Source organism: Heterodontus francisci, chromosome 19 (assembly GCF_036365525.1).
Source record: "Heterodontus francisci isolate sHetFra1 chromosome 19, sHetFra1.hap1, whole genome shotgun sequence".
Lineage (NCBI taxonomy): Eukaryota > Metazoa > Chordata > Chondrichthyes > Heterodontiformes > Heterodontidae > Heterodontus > Heterodontus francisci.
The window spans coordinates 93405417-93425497 of record NC_090389.1 but is presented as its reverse complement, the minus strand read 5'-3'; the positions used below and the strand labels follow the sequence as shown (position 1 = coordinate 93425497).

Here is a 20081-nt window from a genome sequence, read left to right as displayed (position 1 = left end):
GATCATCAACTCTGCACTTCTGGCTGAAGATTGTTGCAAATGCTTCAGCCTTATCTTTTGCACTGATGTGCTGGCTCCCCCATCATTGAGGATGGGGATGTTTGTGGAGCCACCTCCTCCAGTTAGTTGTTTAATTGTCCACCACCATTCATGGCTGGATGTGGTAGGACTGTAGAGTTTAGATCTGATCCATTGGTTATGGGATCGCTTAGCTCTGTCTATCGCATGCTGCTTACGCTGTTTGGCATGCAGATAGTCCTGTGTTGCAGCTTCACCAGGCTGACACCTCATTTTCAGGTATGCCTGGTGCTGCTTCTGGCATGTCCTCCTGCACTCTTCACTGAACCAGGGTTGGTCTCCTGGCTTGATGGTAATGGTAGAGTGGGGGATATGCTGGGCCATGAGGTTACAGATTGTGGTTGAGTACAGTTCTGCTGCTGCTGATGGCCCACAGCGCCTCAAGGAATGCCCAGTTTTGTGTTGCTAGATCTGTTCGAAATCTATCCCATTTAGCACGATGGTAGGGCCACACAACACGAAGGAGGGTATCCTCAATATGAAGACAGGACTTCGTCTCCACAACGATTGTGCGGTGGTCACTCCTACCAATACCGTCATGGACAGATGCATCGGCAGCAGGCAGATTGGTGAGCACAAGGTCAAGTATGTTTTCTTGTTGGTTCCCTCACCACCTATCGCAGACCCAGTCTAGCAGCTATGTTCTTTAGGACTCGGCCAGCTCGGTCAGTAATGGTGCTATGAAGCCATTCTTGGTGATAGACATTGAAGTCCCCCACCCAGAGTAAATTCTGTGCCCTTGCCACCCTCAGTGCTTCCTTCAAGTGCTGATCAACATGGAGGAGTACTGACTCATCAGCTGAGGGAGGGCGGTAGGTGGTAATCAGTAGGTGTTTACCTTGCCCATGTTTGACCTGATGCCATGAGACTTCATGGGGTCCGGAGTGGATGTTGAGGACTCCCAGGGCAGCTCCCTCCCTACTGTATACCACTGTGCCGCCACCTCTGCTGGGTCTGTCCTGCCAGTGGGACAGGACATACCCAGGGATGGTGATGGCAGTATCTGGGACATTGTCTGTCAGGTATGATTACGTGAGTATGACTATGTCAGGCTGTTGCTTGACTAGTCTGTGGGACAGCTCTCCCAACTTTGGCACAAGCCCCCAGATGTTAGTAAGGAGGACTTTGCAGGGTCGACAGGGCTGGGTTTGCCGTTGTCGTTTCCGGTGCCTAGGTCGATGCTGGGTGGTCCGTCCGGTTTCATTCTTTTTTCGTGACCTTTTATCATCCAGGGAGTTCTAGCTTTGGAAACCCTTCCTCTTCCCCTTGTGGAAATATGTTTAGTCTGTACCCGAACTATCTCCTTTCTGCAGGTCTCCCATTGCTCATTTACTGTTTTACCTGCCAATCTCCGATTCCAATCCATCTGGAACGGTTCCTGCAAATTGGAAGTTAGCAAATGCCATCCCACTATTTAAGAAGGGAGGGAGAGAGAAAACAGGGAACTACAGATCTGTTAGCCTTATATCAGTAGTAGGGAAAATGCTAGAATCTATTCTAAAGGATGTGATAAATAGACACTTGGATAATAATGGTCTGATCGGCATAGTCAACATGGATTTATGAATGGGAAATCATGTTTGATGACCCTGTTAGAGTTTTTTCAGAATGTTACCAACAGAATTGATAAAGGGGAGTCGGTGGAGGTAGTAAAGCTGGATTTTCAGAAGGCTTTTGATAAAGTCCCCAACAGGAGGTTGGTTAGCAAATTAAAGCACATAGGATAGGAGTTAATATACTGGCATGGATTAAGGATTGGTTAACAGGCAGAAAGCAGAGAGTAGGAATAAAAAGGTCATTCTCGCGTTGGCAGGCTGTGACTAGTAGGGTACCACAAGAATCAGTACTTAGGCCCCAGCGTTCAAAATATATATCAATGATTTGGATGTGGGGACCAAATGTAATATCTCCAAGTTCGCGGAAGACGCAAAACTAGGTGGGAATGTGTATTGTGAGGAAAATGCAAAGTGGCTTCAAGGGGATTTGGACGGATTTAGTGCAAGAAAATGGCAGATAGAACACAATGTGGAAAAATGTGAGGTTATCCACTTTGGCAGGAGGAATAGATGTGCAGAGTATTTCTTAAATGTTAAGAGATTAGAAAGTGTAGATGTACAAAGGGACCTGGATGTCCTTGTCAATAAGTCACTGAAAGCTAACATGCAGGTGCAGCAAGCAATTAAGAAGGCTAATGGTATGTTAGCCTTTATCGCAAGAGGATTTGAGTACAGGAGTAGTGAAGTCTTGCTTCAATTGCACATAACGTTGGTTGGACTGCACCTGGAGTACTATGTGCAGTTTTGGTCCCCTTAACTTAGGAAGGATATTATTGCCATAGAGGGAGTGTAACGAGGGCTCACTAGACTTGTTCCTGGGATGGTGGGACTGTCCTATAAAGAGAGAATGGAGAAACTGGGCCTGTATTTTGTAGAGGTTCAAAGAATGAGAGGTGATCTCATTGAAACCTACTAAATACTTAAAGGGATAGACAGGGTAGATGCAGCTAAGATGTGGGAGTCTCGAACCAGGGGAAACAATTTGAAAATGAGAAAGCCACGTAGTAAAGAGATGAGGCGAAATTTCTTTACTCAGAGGGTTGTGAATCTTTGGAATTCTCTACCCCAGAGGGCTGTGGAAGCTCAGTCATTGAGCTTGTTTAAAGCAGAGATTGACAGATTTCTAAATACCAATGACATAAAGGGATCTGGGGATAGTGTGGGAAAAAGGCATTGAAGTGGATGATCAGCCATGATCGTATTGAATGGCGGAGTAGGCTCGATGGGCTGAATGGCCTACTCCTGCCCCTATGTTCCTATATCTGGGTCAGATACCTTTTCAACACTGAAATTAGCCCCTTTCCAGTCGACTATCTTTGATTGTTCCGTGTCCCTTTCCATTACTACTTTAAACTTAATATCGTGATCACTGTTTCCTAAATGCTCCCCCACTGAAATGCACTCCAGTTGCCCCACTTCATTCCCTACAACTAGATCCAGCAGTGCATCCTTCCTCACTGGGCTACAAACACACATATCAATAAATTCTCCTGTACACACTTCAGGAATTCCTCATCCCCTACCTCCCCACAACCACTGCCCTTCGCACTGTTCCCCCAAAATCACCCAGAAATACTAGACAACCAAGGAACTTGCAAAAATGAGTAACTGAAAGAAATTATTATTAATAAAGAGGTAGTACTTGTAAAATTAACTGGTTGATAAATCTCCGGACCAAATGAGTTTATTTATTCGTTCCAGGGATGCGGGCATCACTGGCTAGGCTAGCATTTATTGCCCATCCCTAATTGACCTTGAGCTGGTGGTGAGCTGCCTTCTTGAACCGCTGCAATCCATGTGGGGTAGATATACCTACAGTACGGTTAGGAAGGGAGTTCCAGGATTTTGACCCAGCGACAGTGAAGCAACGGTGCTATAGTTCCAAGTCAGGATGGTGTGCAGCTTGGAGGGGAACTTGCAGGTGGTGGTATTCCCATCTGCTGCCCTTTTCCTTCGAGGTGGTCGAGGTCGCGGGTTTGGAAGGTGCTGTCTAAGGAGCCTTGGTGTGTTGCTGCAGTGCATCTTGTAAATGGTACACACTGCTGCCACTGTGCGTCAGTGGCAGAGGGAGTGAATGTTTGTGGATGGGGTGCCAGTCAAGCGGGTTGCTTTGCCCTGGATGGCGTCGAGCTTCTTGAGTGTTGTTGGAGCTGCACCCATCCAGGCAAGTAGAGAGTATTCCATCACACTCCTGACTTGTGCCTTACAGAGTCAGGAGGTGAGTTAATCATTGCGGGATTCCTAGCCTCTGACCTGCTCTTGTAGCCACAATATTTATATGGCTACTTCAGTTCAGTTTCTGGTCAATGGTAACCCCCCAGGATGTTAATAGTGGGGGATTCAGCGATGGTAATGCCATTGAATGTCGAGGGGAGATGGTTAGATTCTCTCTTGTTGGAGATGGTCATTGCCTGGCACTTGTGTGGTGCGAATGTTACTTGACACTTATCAGCCCAAGCCTGGATATTGTCCAGGCCTTGCCGCATTTTTAAATGGACTGCTTCAGTATCTGAGTCGTGAATGGCGCTGAACATCAGCGAACATCCCCACTTCTGACCTTATGATTGAAGGAAGGTCATTGATGAAGCAGCTGAAGATGGTTGGGCCTAGGACAGTACCCTGAGGAACTCCTGCAGTGATGTCCTGGACTGAGACGATTGACCTCCAACAACCGCAACCATCTTCCATTGCGCCAGGTATGACTCCAACCAGCGGAGAGTTTGCTCCCGGATTCCCATTGACTCTAGTTTTGCTAGGGCTGCTTGATACCATACTCGGTCAAATGCCACCTTGATGTCAAGGCCAGTCACTCTCACCTCACCTCTTGAATTCAGTTCTTTTGTCCATGTTTGAACCAAGGCTGTAATGAGGTCAGGAGCTGAGTGGCCCTGGTGGAACCCAAACTGAGCATCACTGAGCAGGTTATTGCTAAACAAGTGCCACTTAACAGCAGTGTCGATGACACCTTCCATCACTTTATTGATGATGAGAGTAGACTGATGGGGCGGTAATTGGCTGGGTTGGACTTGTCCTGCTTTATGTGTACAGGACATACCTGGGCAATTTTCCACATTGCTGGGTAGATGCCAGTGTTGTAGCTGTACTGGAACAGCTTGGCTAGGGGCACGGCAAGTTCTGGAGCACAGGTCTTCAGTACTATTGCCGGAATATTGTCAGGATGCACAGCCTTTGCAGTATCCAGTGCCTTCAGTTGTTTCTTGATATCATGCGGAGTGAAATGAATTGGCTGAAGTCTGGCATCTGTGATGCTGCCGACTTCAGGAGGAGGCAGAGATGGATCATAGTCATAGACATAGTCATAGAGAGATACAGCACTGAAACAGGCTCTGCACTTCTGGCTGAAGATTGTTGAAAATGCTTCAGCCTTATTTTTTGCACTGATGTGCTGGTCTCCCCCATCACTGAGGTTGGGGATATTTGTAGAGCCACCTCCTTCTGTTAGTTGTTTAATTGTCCACCACCATTCACGACTGGATGTGGCAGGACTGCAGAGCATAGATCTGAACTGTTGGTTATGGGATCGCTCAGCTGTCTATCGCATGCTGCTTACGCTGTTTGGGATGCAAGTAGTCCTGTGTTGTAGCTTCACCAGGCTGACGCATCATTTTGAGGTATGCCTGGTGCTGCTTCTGGCATGCCCTCCTGAACTCTTCACTGAACCAGGGTTGGTCTCCTGGCTTGATGGTAATGGTAGAGTGGGGGATATGCTGGGCCATGAGGTTACAGATTGTGGTTGAGTAGAATTCTGCTGCTGATGGCCCACAGCACCTCATGGATGCACAGTTTTGAGTTGCTAGATCTGTTCTAAATCTATCCTATTTAGCATGGTGGTAGTGCCATATAACATGATGGAAGGTATCCTCAATTTGAAGACGGGACTTCGTCTCCACAAGGACTGTGCGGTCCACTCCTACCAATACTGTCATGGACAGATGCATCTGCGACAGGCAAATTGGAGAGGACAATGTCAACTATGTTTTTCCCTCTTGTTGGTTCCCTCACCACCTACCGTAGACCCAGTCCTATAGCAGCTGTGCCCTTTAGAACTCAGCCAGCTCGGTCAGTAGTGGTGCTACTGAGCCACTCTTGGTGATGGACATTGAAGTCCCCCACCCAGAGTACATTCTGCGCCCTTGCCACCCTCAGTGCTTCCTCCAAGTGGTGCTCAACATGGAGAAGCACTGATTCATCAGCTGGGGGTGGTAGGTGGTAATCAGCAGGAGGTCTCCTTGCCCACGTTTGACCTGATGGAATGAGACTTCATAGAGTCTGGAGTCAATGTTGAGGACTCCCAGGGCAAATCTATATCGACTGCATACCACTGTGTTGCCACCTCTGCTGGGTCTGACCTGCCGGTGGGACAGGACATACCCGGGGATGGTGATGGTGGTGTCTGGGACATTGCCCGTAAGGTATGATTCCGTGAGTATGACTATGTCAGGCTGTTGCTTGACTAGTCTGTGGGACAGCTCTCCCAACTTTGGCACAAGCCCCCGGATGTTAGTAAGGAGGACTTTGCAGGGTCGACAGGGCTGGGTTTGCCATTGTCGTTTCCAATGCCTAGGTCAATGCCGGGTGGTTCGTTCGGTTTCATTCCTTATTGACTTCGTAGCGGTTAGATACAACTGAGTGGCTTGCTAGGCCATTTCAGATGACATCTTACATTTAAGAGTTAACCACATTGCTGTGGATCTGGAGTCACATTTAGGCCAGACCAGGGAAAGACACCAGATTTCCTTCCCTAAAGGACATTAGTGAACCAGATGGGTTTTTACAACAATCGACAATGGTTTCATGGCCATCATTAGACTAGCTTTTAATTCCATATTTTTATTAATTGAATTCAAATTCCACCTTCTGCCGTGGTAGAATTTGAACTCGTCCCCAGAACAATACCCTGGGTCTCTGGATTACTAGTCCAGTGACAATACCACTACACCACCGCCTCCCCAGAGTGTTGAAGGAGGTGGCTATAGAGATAGTGGATGCATTGGTGGTTATTTTTCAAAATTCTACAAATACTGGAAAGGTTCCTGCAGACTGAAAAGTAGCAAATGTAACACCACTATTTAAGAAAGGAGGGAGAGAAAATGAGGAACTGCAGACCTGTTAGTTTGACGTCAGTAGAAGGGAAAATGTAAGAATCTGTTATAAAAGATGTGATAACTAGACACTTAGAAAATAATGATGTGATTGGGCAGAGTAAACATGGATTTATGAAAGGGAAATCATGTTTGACAAACCTGTTGAGTTTTTTGAGGATGTTATTTGTAGCACAGATACAGGAGATTCCTGAATTTTCAGAAGGCTTTTGATAAGGTCCCACACAGGAGGTTAGCAAACAAAATTAGAGCACATGGGATTGGGAGTAATATACTGGCATGGATTGAGAATTGGTTAACAGACAGAAAGCACAGAGTAGGAATAAACGGGTCATTCACAGATGGCAGGCTGTTACTAGTGGGGTACCACAAGGATTAGTGCTGGGTTCACAATCTATATCAATGATTTGGATGTGGGGATCAAATGTAATATTTCCAAATTTGCCAATGAGACAAAACTAGGTGGAAATGTAAGTTGTGAGGAGGCTTCAAGGGGATTTGGACAGGCTAAGTGAATGGGCAAGAACATGGCAGATGAAATATAATGTGAATAAGTGTGACCACTTTGGAGGAAAAAACAGAAAGACAGAGTATTTCTTAAATGATGAGAGGTTGGGAAGTGTTGATGTCCAAAGGGACCTGGGTGTCCTTGTTCATGAGTCACTAAAGGCTAGCATGCAGGTGCAGCAAGCTATTAGAGAGGCAAATGGTATGTTGGCTTTCATCGCAAGGAGTTTTGAGTACAAGAATAAAGAAGTCTTGCTGCAATTGTATATAACCTTGGTGAGACCGTACCTGGAGTATTGTGTACAGTTTTGGTCTCCTCATCTAAGGAAGGATATACTTGCCATAGAGGGAGTGCAGAGGTTCACGAAACTAATCCCTGGAATAGGGGAATTGTCTGAGGAGAGATTGCAGCAACTTGGCCTGTTTTCTCTGGAGTTTTGAAGAATGAGAGGTGATCTCATTGAAACTTCCAAAATTCTTACAGGATGTGACAGGGAGGATATAGATAGAATGTTTCCCCAGGCTGGTGGGTCTAGAACTAGGGGAATACAGTCTCAGAATAAGCGGCAGGCCATTTAAGACTGCGAAGAGAAGGAATTTCTTTACTCAGAGGGTGGTGAATCTTTGGAATTCTCCACCCCAGAAGGCTGTGGAAGCTCTAATCATTGAGCGTGTTCAAGACAGAAATCGATAGTTATCTGGATACTAATGAGATCAAGGGATATGGGGATAGCGTGGGAATGTGGCATTGAGGTAGATGATCAGCTATGATCTAATTGAACGGTGGAGCAGGCTCGATGGGCTGAATGGTCTACTCCTGCTTCTATGTTCCCCATTCTATATTAGGATAATTGAAGTCCCTGTTATCACTACTCTATAGCTTTTACATCTTTGAGGTTTGCTTGCAGATTTGCTCCTCCATCTCTTTCCCACTAGTCCCCATGGAACCATATTCCTGCAAGGTTCACTGTCAATTCCCATGCTAACTATGAGGGTAGTGCTTTCCATGCAATGTACTGGATTTTTTTCTTCATACTATAATTGAAAGATCACTTTCCCTCCTTAGTCACCTGGTACCACACACTATCTCTAGTTAAGGTGCTCCACACTGTCATCAAGGACCAGCTTGAAGTAATGGTATGGCATGTATTATATATGTCAGTGGGCTTGTTTAGAAGCAATGATAAAACTGCAAACCCCAGGTTTTACTGAATTAAAATGCAGTAAATCTGATCCAGTCAATTTTTACATGATGAATTTCTGGGATGTACTCCAATAAATCGTACAGTTATACCAACAACCTGAATCTTTACTCCTGTACACTGGTTAGGATCGACGTTAAAAATATAACACAAAATATTTCTGTTGGATGGGGAAGTACTGAGCACACCACTAACCCAACAAAATATATTGGCTAAAAACAGCTCAGCAAAACACACCAGACCCAAACTATGACTTGAGCCCAACTCCCAACAGTTTACATGTGCTAACAAACCAGCTTTATTCACGACTGAGTCTGAGTTACTGAGGAACCCTGACTAGCCATTCTGTGGAGTTACTGGGTGGACCCTCCCTTTAACCTGAATTAACTTTTAATCACTTTTAACTGGAATACAAGGGTGTATGAAACATGGATGAAGCTGTGGACAGTAACAACTAACAGTCGGACTATACTGCATGACTTATTCATGGCAGTGGGAATTCTGACTGGCCAGAGATGCAAGTTCACGACAGAAAAACAAAATAGGTGCATAATTTAAAACCTGTCTATAATATTGATGGCCTTCCTCATCACAGCCTCACTGAAATACTAACGTTTAATCACCAATAAAACCGAGCTCCTTAACACAGCAACTGCTCCATTGAAATGGCAGAGTTTATCCTGTTTGATGGTATCATCCATGTCTTGCATAAATCTAGGAACATCACTCAATTTGACACCAAGTGCATGAATTTTAAAAGCTATGAAAATACAGGCAGTTACTGCAGGTGAATTGGGGAGAAAGTCTCATTCCTTAGCTCCATTTGCCCAGTCTTGAGTCAGGCTTGCTCTTCATCGGAGACTAATTTTTAATTCGCTCTCAGATGTGGACATTGCGGGAAAGCTGGCAGTTATTGCCCATTCCTAGTTGGACGGAGAAGATAGTGGTAGGCCACCTTCTGGAACCTCTGGTGAAGGTTTTGATACGACAGAACTGATTTCATGGGCCACTTCAGAAGACAGTTAAAAGTAATGCACTTTGGTGCAAAATTTATTGAATTTGGTTTCACAAAGGACCGGTATTTGAATTCATCATTTCTGGTTTGCCAAGGCTGTGTTCTATCCACTGAACCCCCCCCTCCCCGCTGAACACCCCCAAAAGTCTGTACCCACTGTTCGCAACCTGACCCCGACAATTTGCACACACCGATTCCCCCCGACAATCTGTACCCACCGATTCCCCCCCGACAACCTGCACCCACCGATTCCCCCCCGACAACCTGCACCCACTGATCCCCCCCCGACAATCTGTACCCACCGATCCCCCCCCCCCGACAATCTGTACCCTCCGATCCCCCCGACAATCTGCACCCACCGATACCCCCCCGACAATCTGCACCCACCGATCGCCCCCCGACAATCTGCACCCATCGATCACCCCCCCCGACAATCTGCACCCACCGATCCCCCCCCGACAATCTGCACCCGCCGATCACCCCCCCCGACAATCTGCACCCACCGATCCCCCCGACAAACTGCACCCACCGATCCCTCCCCCGACAATCTGCACCCACCGATCACCCCCCACCCCCCGACAATCTGCACCCACCGATCACCCCACCCCCGACAATCTGTACCCACCGATCCCCCCCGGACAAACTGCACCCACCGATACCCCCCCCGACAATCTGTACCCACCGATCCCCCCCCCGACAATCTGCACCCACCGATCACCCCCCACCCCCGACAATCTGCACCCACCGATCACCCCACCCCCGACAATCTGTACCCACCGATCCCCCCCCGGACAAACTGTACCCACCGATCCCCCCCCCGACAATCTGTACCCACCGATCCCCCCCCGACAATCTGTACCCACCGATCACCCCCCCGACAATCTGTACCCACCGATCCCCCCCCGACAATCTGTACCCACCGATCCCCCCCCGACAATCTGTACCCACCGATCCCCCCCCCCGACAATCTGTACCCACCGATCCCCCCCCGGACAAACTGTACCCACCGATCCCCCCCCCGACAATCTGTACCCACCGATCCCCCCCCGGACAAACTGTACCCACCGATCCCCCCCCCGACAATCTGTACCCACCAATCACCCCCCCCCGACAATCTGCACCCACCGATCACCCCACCCCCGACAATCTGTACCCACCGATCCCCCCCGACAATCTGTACCCACCGATCACCCCCCCGACAATCTGTACCCACCGATCCCCCCCCGACAATCTGTACCCACCGATCCCCCCCCGACAATCTGTACCCACCGATCCCCCCCCCCCGACAATCTGTACCCACCGATCCCCCCCCACCGACAATCTGCACCCACCGATCACCCCACCCCCGACAATCTGTACCCACCGATCCCCCCCCCGACAATCTGCACCCACCGATCCCCCCCCCGACAATCTGTACCCACCGATCCCCCCCCGACAATCTGTACCCTCCGATCCCCCCGACAATCTGCACCCACCAATCCCCCCCCCGACAATCTGCACCCACCGATCCCCCACCGACAATCTGCACCCACCGATCCCTCCCCCGACAATCTGTACCCACCGATCCCCCCGACAATCTGCACCCACCGATCACCCCCCCCGACAATCTGCACCCACCGATCCCCCCCCCGACAATCTGCACCCACCGATCCCCCCCCCGACAATCTGCACCCACCGATCCCCCCCCGACAACCTGCACCCACCGATCCCCCCGACAATCTGTAACCCACCGATCCCCCCCCGACAATCTGTACCCACCGATCAGCCCCCCCCGACAATCTGTACCCACCGATTCCCCCCCCCCGACAATCTGTACCCACCGATCCCCCCCCACCGACAATCTGTACCCACCGATACCCCCCCCCGACAATCTGCACCCACCGATCACCCCACCCCCGACAATCTGTACCCACCGATACCCCCCCCCGACAATCTGCACCCACCGATCCCCCCCCCCGACAATCTGTACCCACTGATCCGCCCCCGACAATCAGCACCCACCGATCCCTCCCCCGACAATCTGCACCCACCGATCCCTCCCCCGACAATCTGTACCCACCGATCCCTCCCCCGACAATCTGTACCCACCGATCCCTCCCCCGACAATCTGTACCCACCGATCCCCCCGACAATCTGTACCCACCGATCCCCCCGACAATCTGCACCCACCGATCCCCCACCGACAATCTGCACCCACCGATCCGCCCCCGACAATCTGCACCCACCGATCACCCCCCCCCGACAATCTGCACCCACCGATCCCCCCCCCCCGACAATCTGTACCCACTGATCCGCCCCCGACAATCTGCACCCACCGATCACCCCCCCCCCCGACAATCTGCACCCACCGATCACCCCCCCGCGACAATCTGCACCCACCGATCACCCCCCCCGACAATCTGCACCCACCGATCCCCCCCCGACAAACTGCACCCACCGATCCCCCCACCGACAACCTGCACCCACCGATCCCCCCCCGACACCTTGCACCCACCGATCCCCCCCCCCGACAATCTGTACCCACCGATCCCCCCCCACCGACAATCTGCACCCACCGATCACCCCACCCCCGACAATCTGTACCCACCGATACCCCCCGGACAAACTGCACCCACCGATCCCCCCCTCTGACAATCTGTACCCACCGATCCCTCCCCCGACAATCTGCACCCACCGATCCCCCACCGACAATCAGCACCCACCGATCCCTCCCCCGACAATCTGCACCCACCGATCCCTCCCCCGACAATCTGCACCCACCGATCACCCCCCCCGACAATCTGCACCCACCGATCCCCCCCCCGACAATCTGCACCCACCGATCCCCCCCCGACAATCTGTACCCACTGATCCACCCCCAACAACCTGCACCCACCGATCCCCCCGACAATCTGTACCCACCGATCCCCCCCCGACAATCTGTACCCACCGATCACCCCCCCCGACAATCTGTACCCACCGATTCCCCCCCCCCGACAATCTGTACCCACCGATCCCCACCCCTGACAATCTGTACCCACCGATCCCCCCCCCGACAATCTGTACCCACCGATCCCCCCCCACCGACAATCTGTACCCACCGATACCCCCCCCCGACAATCTGCACCCACCGATCACCCCACCCCCGACAATCTGTACCCACCGATACCCCCCCCGACAATCTGCACCCACCGATCCCCCCCCCCGACAATCTGTACCCACTGATCCGCCCCCGACAATCAGCACCCACCGATCCCTCCCCCGACAATCTGCACCCACCGATCCCTCCCCCGACAATCTGCACCCACCGATCCCCCCCCGACAATCTGCACCCACCGATCACCCCCCCCCGACAATCTGCACCCACCGATCCCCCCCCCCCCGACAATCTGTACCCACTGATCCGCCCCCGACAATCTGCACCCACCGATCACCCCCCCCCGACAATCTGCACCCACCGATCACCCCCCCCCGACAATCTGCACCCACCGATCACCCCCCCCCGACAATCTGCACCCACCGATTCCCCCCCCGACAATCTGTACCCAGCGATTCCCCCCCGACAAACTGCACCCACCGATCCCCCCACCGACAACCTGCACCCACCGATCCCCCCCCGACACCTTGCACCCACCGATCCCCCCCCCCGACAATCTGTACCCACCGATCCCCCCCCCCGACAATCTGCACCCACCGATCACCCCACCCCCGACAATCTGTACCCACCGATACCCCCCCGACAATCTGTACCCACCGATCCCCCACCGACAATCTGCACCCACCGATCCCTCCCCCGACAATCTGTACCCACCGATCCCCCCGACAATCTGCACCCACCGATCACCCCCCCCGACAATCTGCACCCACCGATCCCCCCCCCGACAATCTGCACCCACCGATCCCCCCCCGACAATCTGTACCCACCGATCCACCCCCGACAACCTGCACCCACCGATCCCCCCGACAATCTGTACCCACCGATCCCCCCGACAATCTGTACCCACCGATCCCCCCCCGACAATCTGTACCCACCGATCCACCCCCGACAACCTGCACCCACCGATCCCCCCCCGACAATCTGTACCCACCGATCACCCCCCCCGACAATCTGTACCCACCGATTCCCCCCCCCCGACAATCTGCACCCACCGATCACCCCACCCCCGACAATCTGTACCCACCGATCCCCCCCCCCGACAATCTGTACCCACCGATACCCCCCGGACAAACTGCACCCACCGATCCCCCCCCCCGACAATCTGTACCCACCGATCCCCCCCCCCCGACTATATGCACCCACCGATCACCCCCCACCCCCGACAATCTGTACCCACCGATACCCCCCGGACAAACTGCACCCACCGATCCCCCCCCCCCGACAATCTGCACCCACCGATCCCCCCGACAATCTGTACCCACCGATTCCCCCCCACCGACAATCTGTACCCACCGATCCCCACCCCTGACAATCTGTACCCACCGATCCCCCCCCCGACAATCTGTACCCACCGATCCCCCCCCACCGACAATCTGTACCCACCGATACCCCCCCCCGACAATCTGCACCCACCGATCACCCCACCCCCGACAATCTGTACCCACCGATACCCCCCCCGACAATCTGCACCCACCGATCCCCCCCCGACAATCTGCACCCACCGATCCCCCCCCGACAATCTGCACCCACCGATCCCCCCACAATCTGTACCCACCGACCCCCCCCCCCGACAACCTGCACCCACCGATCCCCCCGACAATCTGCACCCACCGATCACCACCCCCGACAATCTGTACCCAGCGATTCCCCCCCGACAATCTGCACCCACCGAACACCCCACCCCCGACAATCTGCACCCACCGATCACCCCACCCCCGACAATCTGCACCCACCGATCCCCCCCGACAATCTGTACCCACCGATCCCCCCCCCCGACAATCTGTACCCACCGATCCCCCCCCCGACAATCTGCACCCACCGATCCCCCCCCTCAACAATCTGCACCCACCGATTCCCCCCCGACAATCTGCACCCACCGATCCCCCCCCCCCGACAATCTGCACCCACCGATCCCCCCGACAATCAGCACCCACCGATCCCCCCCCGACAATCTGCACCCACCGATCCCCCCGACAATCTGCACCCAACGATCCCCCCCCCGACAATCTGTACCCACCGATCCCCCCGACAAACTGCACCCACCGATCCCCCCCCGACAATCTGCACCCAACGATCCCCCCCCCCCGACAATCTGTACCCACCGATCCCCCCCCCGACACTCTGTACCCACCGATACCCCCCCCCCGACACTCTGTACCCACCGATCCCCCCCACCGCCAATCTGTACCCACCGACAATCTGCACCCACTGATCCCCCGCCCCGACAACCTGCACCCACCGATCCACCCCCCCCCCCGACAACCTGCACCCACCGATACCCCCCCCCCCGACAACCTGCACCCACCGATTCCCCCCCGACAATCTGCACCCACCGATCCCCCCCACCGACAATCTGCACCCACCGATCCCCCCCCCCCCGACAACCTGCACCCACCGATCCCCCCCCCCCGACAACCTGCACCCACCGATCCCCCCCCCCGACAATCTGCACCCACCGATCCCCCCCCCCGACAACCTGCACCCACCGATCCCCCCCCCCGACAACCTGCACCCACCGATCCCCCCCCCCGACAACCTGTACCCACCGATCCCCCCACGACAATCTGTACCCACCGATTCCCCCCCCGACAATCTGCACCCACCGATCCCCCCCCCCGACAATCTGCACCCACCGATCCCCCCACGACAACCTGCACCCATCGATCCCCCCCCGACAACCTGCACCCACCGATCCCCCCCTGGCAATCTGCACCCACCGATCCCCCCCCTGACAATCTGCACCCACCGATCCCCCCACGACAACCTGCACCCATCGATCCCCCCCCGACAATCTGCACCCACCGATCCCCCCCCTGACAATCTGCACCCACCGATCCCCCCACGACAATCTGTACCCACCGATCCCCCCCCGACAATCTGTACCCACCGATCCCCCCACGACAATCTGTACCCACCGATCCCCCCCCGACAATCTACACCCACCGATCCCCCCCCCCCCCGACAATCTGCACCCACCGATTCCCCCCCCGACAATCTGCACCCACCGATCCCCCCAGGACAATCTGTACCCACCAATTCCCCCCCCCCAACAATCTGCACCCACCGATCCCCCCCCTGACAATCTGCACCCACTGATCCCCCCCCCTGACAATCTGCACCCACCAATCCCCCCAACAACCTGCACCCACCGATCCCCTCGACAACCTGCACCCACCGATCCCCCCCCCGACAATCTGCACCCACCGATCCCCCCGACAAACTGCACCCACCGATCCCCTCGACAACCTGCACCCACCAATTCCCCCCCCCCTGACAATCTGCACCTACCGATCCCCCCGACAATCTGCACCCACCGATCCCCCCGACAACCTGCACCCACCAATCCCCCCCCCGACAATCTGCACCCACCGATCCCCCCGACAACCTGCACCCACCGATCCCCCCCCTGACAATCTGCACCCACTGATCCCCCCCCCGACAATCTGCACCCACCAATCCCCCCAACAACCTGCACCCACCGATCCCCTCGACAACCTGCACCCACCGATCCCCCCCCCGACAATCTGCACCCACCGATCCCCCCGACAAACTGCACCCACCGATCCCCTCGACAACCTGCACCCACCAATTCCCCCCCCCCTGACAATCTGCACCTACCGATCCCCCCGACAATCTGCACCCACCGATCCCCCCGACAACCTGCACCCACCGATCCCCCCGACAATCTGCACCCACCGATCCCCCCGACAACCTGCACCCACCAATCCCCCCCCCGACAATCTGCACCCACCGATCCCCCCCCCCGACAATCTGCACCCACCGATCCCCCCGACAATCAGCACCCACCGATCCCCCCCCCGATAATCTGTACCCACCGATCCCCCACCCCCCCGACAATCTGCACCCACCGATACCCCCCCCCCGACAATCTGCACCCACCGATCCCGCCCCCCGACAACCTGCACCCGCCGATCCCCCCCCGACCATCTGCACCCACCAATCCCCCCGCCGACAATCTGCACCCACCGATCCCCCCCCCCCCCCGGCAATCTGCACCCACCGATCCCCCCGACAACCTGCACCCACCGATCCCCCCCCGACAACCTGCACCCACCGATCCCCCCCCGACAACCTGCACCCACCAATCCCCCCCCGACAACCTGCACCCACCGATCCCCCCGACAATCTGCACCCACCGATCCCCCCGACAATCTGCACCCACCGATCCCCCCGACAATCTGCACCCACCGATCCCCCCCCCGGCAATCTGCACCCACCGATCCCCCCCCCGGCAATCTGCACCCACCGATCCCCCCCCCGGCAATCTGCACCCACCGATCCCCCCACAATCTGCACCCACCGATCCCCCCGACAATCTGAACTCCATCACTAGAAACACCAAGGCCAGCTGCCGCTTGGTCCATTTTCAGATCGTGTAACATCTGAATAAAATAAAGCTTAACAGAGGGTTCCAGAATAATTACAACCTGAAGAGATTGATTTGCGATGAGCCCTCCTTGCAGCATGGAATCACCACCCACATTCTTTACCAACCCGTTCATGGGGAAGCAACTCTCAGTGTCAGCTCCTCCTGTGAATTATTTGCAAAGACCCTGCAGCCTGTTAGCTCATTGTGCAAAATAATGTAATGCCCAACAGTCCTGTGTAAATTACAATCTCACTTACCTATTGGTGCTGGTCATCCTTCCTGATCATACCCCTTTCAGCAGATACCACTAAATCACTGTCCCATCTAATCAGTGAGCCATGCTTGGAAACTCACCTTTAGTGGGCACCCCAATCCAGTTGAAATAACGAGTGAGTTTTTTTGATATGTAGGTTTTCCCTCTGGCTGGCAGACCCACCATTACAATGAGTGAGGGCGAGTTTGTCAGGTGTGGGATGCATACTGGAATTAAAAGAGAATATATGCTTATTAGTCAACATAAGACACAAAATAATAATGCTGAAATAGGGCGAATCAAAGACACTCTGCATGACACAAAAACAAGAAATGCTGGATTCACTCAGCAGGTCTGGCAGCATCTGTGGAAAGAGAAGCAGAGTTAACGTTTCGGGTCAGTGACCCTTCTTCGGAACTGACAAATATTAGAAAAGTCACAGATTATAAACAAGTGAGGTGGGGGTTGGGCAAGAGATAACAAAGGAGAAGGTGCAGATTGGACCAGGCCACATAGCTGACCAAAAGGTCACGGAGCAAAGGCAAACAATATGTTAATGGTGTGTTGAAAGACAAAGCATTAGTACAGATTAGGTGTGAATATACTGAATATTGAACATCAGCAAGTGCAAACCTGAAGAAAAACAACCTGAAAAAAACAGTGGGTAAGCAAACTGAACAAACTAAGATGAAATGAAATAAATGCAAAAAAAGATTGTAAAAAATGTAAAAAGGAATGCAAAAAAAAAGGAAGAAAAAATAACTAAAAATGACTAAAAATGAAAGTAAAGTGGGGGGCTGTCATGCTCTGAAATTATTGAACTCAATGTTCAGTCCGTCAGGCTGTAGTGTGCCTAATCGGTAGATGAGATGCTGTTCCTCGAGCTTGCGTTGATGTTCACTGGAACACTGCAGCAATCCCAGGACAGAGATGTGAGCATGAGAGCAGGGGGGAGTGTTGAAATGGCAAGCAACCGGAAGCTCAGGGTCCTGCTTGCGGACTGAGCGGAGATGTTCCGCAAAGCGGTCACCCAGTCTGCGCTTGGTCTCCCCAATGTAGAGGAGACCACACTGTGAGCAGCGAATACAGTATACTACATTGAAAGAAGTACAAGTAAATCGCTGCTTCACCTGAAAGGAGTGTTTGGGGCCTGGGATAGTGAGGAGAGAGGAGGTAAATGGGCAGGTATTACACCTCCTGCGATTGCAAGGGAAGGTGCCCTGGGACGGGGACGAGGTGGTGGGGGTAATGGAGGAGTGGACCAGGGTGTCGCGGAGGGAACGATCCCTTCGGAATGCTGACAGGGGAAGGGAGGGGAAGATGCGACTGGTAGTGGCATCACGCTGGAGGTGGCGAAAATGGCGGAGGATGATCCTTTGGATATGGAGGCTGGTGGGATGAAAAGTGAGGACAAGGGGAACCCTGTCACGGTTCTGGGAGGGAGGGGAAGGGGTGAGGGTAGAGGTGCGGGGAATGGGTCGGACACGGTTGAGGGCCCTGTCAACCACAGTGGGGGGAAATCCTCGGTTGAGGAAAAAGGAGGTCATATCAGAAGCACCGTCATGGAAGGTAGCATCATCAGAGCAGATGCGTCGGAGACGGAGAAACTGGGAGAATGGAATGGAGTCCTTACAGGAGGTAGGGTGTGAAGAAGTGTAGTCGAGGTAGCTGTGGGAGTCAGTGGGCTTATAATGGATATTGGTAGACAATGGCTAACCTGATCAGATCATTTCTTGTTGTATATTGTGAATGCTTTGTCTTTTAATATACCTATTAGCACTCCGTTTGTCTATGTTCCCTGACATCTTTGCATTTAATCACTCCTGCTCTCTGCCCTATCACACACATTCCCTTTTGTTCTAGGTCATCACCGTCCCCCCACCCCTCCCACTTTTCTCTTGCTCAAAGACTATTTTCACCCAGAGGGTGGTAGGTGTCTGGAACTCACTGCCTGAAAGGGTAGTAGAGGCAGAAACCCTCAACTCGTTTAAAAGGTGTCTGGATATGCACCTGAAGTGCCGTTATCTGCAGGGCTGCAGACCAAACGCTAGAAGGTGAGAATAGGCTGGGGGACTCGTTTTTTGGACAGCGCTGACACAATGGGCCAAGTGGCCTCTTTCTGTGGGACAATCTTTACATGATTCTATTTCTAACCTTTGCCAGTTCTGATGAAAAGTCACAGATGAAACATTAACTCTGTTTCTCTCTCCACAGATGCTGCCAGACCAGCTGAGTATTCCCAGCACTTTCTGTTTGAAAGTCAAAAATGACCAGTCTGATAGTACAGGTGTCCCCTGAATGCGTCTCACTCTCCAACCGGTATTCTGTTCTGAATACTGATGAGACAGATGGTTCATCCAGTGAGTGCAGCCAGAGCAAGCTGCCAAGTCCATGGCACCATGAGAGGCTCAGCAGCACAGGGTGGGTACAAGACTGGAACAGCCATAGTGATTTGATAGTAAAGGGAGCAGATAGGCATTTGTTTTTTATTCATTCATGGGATGTGGGTGTCGCTGGCCAGGCCAGCATTTATTGCCCATCCCTAATTGTCCTTGAGAAGGTGGTGGTGAGCTGCCTTCTTGAACCGCTGCAGTCCATGTGGGGTAGGTACACCCACAGTGCTGTTAGGAAGGGAGTTCCAGGATTTTGACCCAGCAACAGTGAAGGAATGGTGATATAGTTCCAAGTCAGGATGGTGTGTGACTTGGAGGGGAACTTGCAGGTGGTGGTGTTCCCATGTATCTGTTGCCCTTGTCCTTCGAGGTGGTAGAGGTCGCGGGTTTGGAAGGTGTTATCTAAGGAGCCTTGGAGCGTGCTGCAG

The 20081-nt window shown here is 53.3% G+C and overlaps 1 protein-coding gene across 8 annotated transcripts in view; it reads right to left on the bottom strand.

Moving 5' to 3' along the window:
• Positions 1–20081, bottom strand: part of LOC137380312 (6-phosphofructo-2-kinase/fructose-2,6-bisphosphatase 4-like) — a 447018-nt gene that overhangs the window by 157767 nt on the left and 269170 nt on the right. For all 8 annotated transcript variants that reach the window (XM_068052234.1, XM_068052235.1, XM_068052233.1 and 5 more), the window contains one exon: positions 17362–17487. In XM_068052234.1, coding sequence (XP_067908335.1) covers positions 17362–17487 — 126 coding nt within the window. The remainder of the gene's footprint in view (positions 1–17361; positions 17488–20081) is intronic.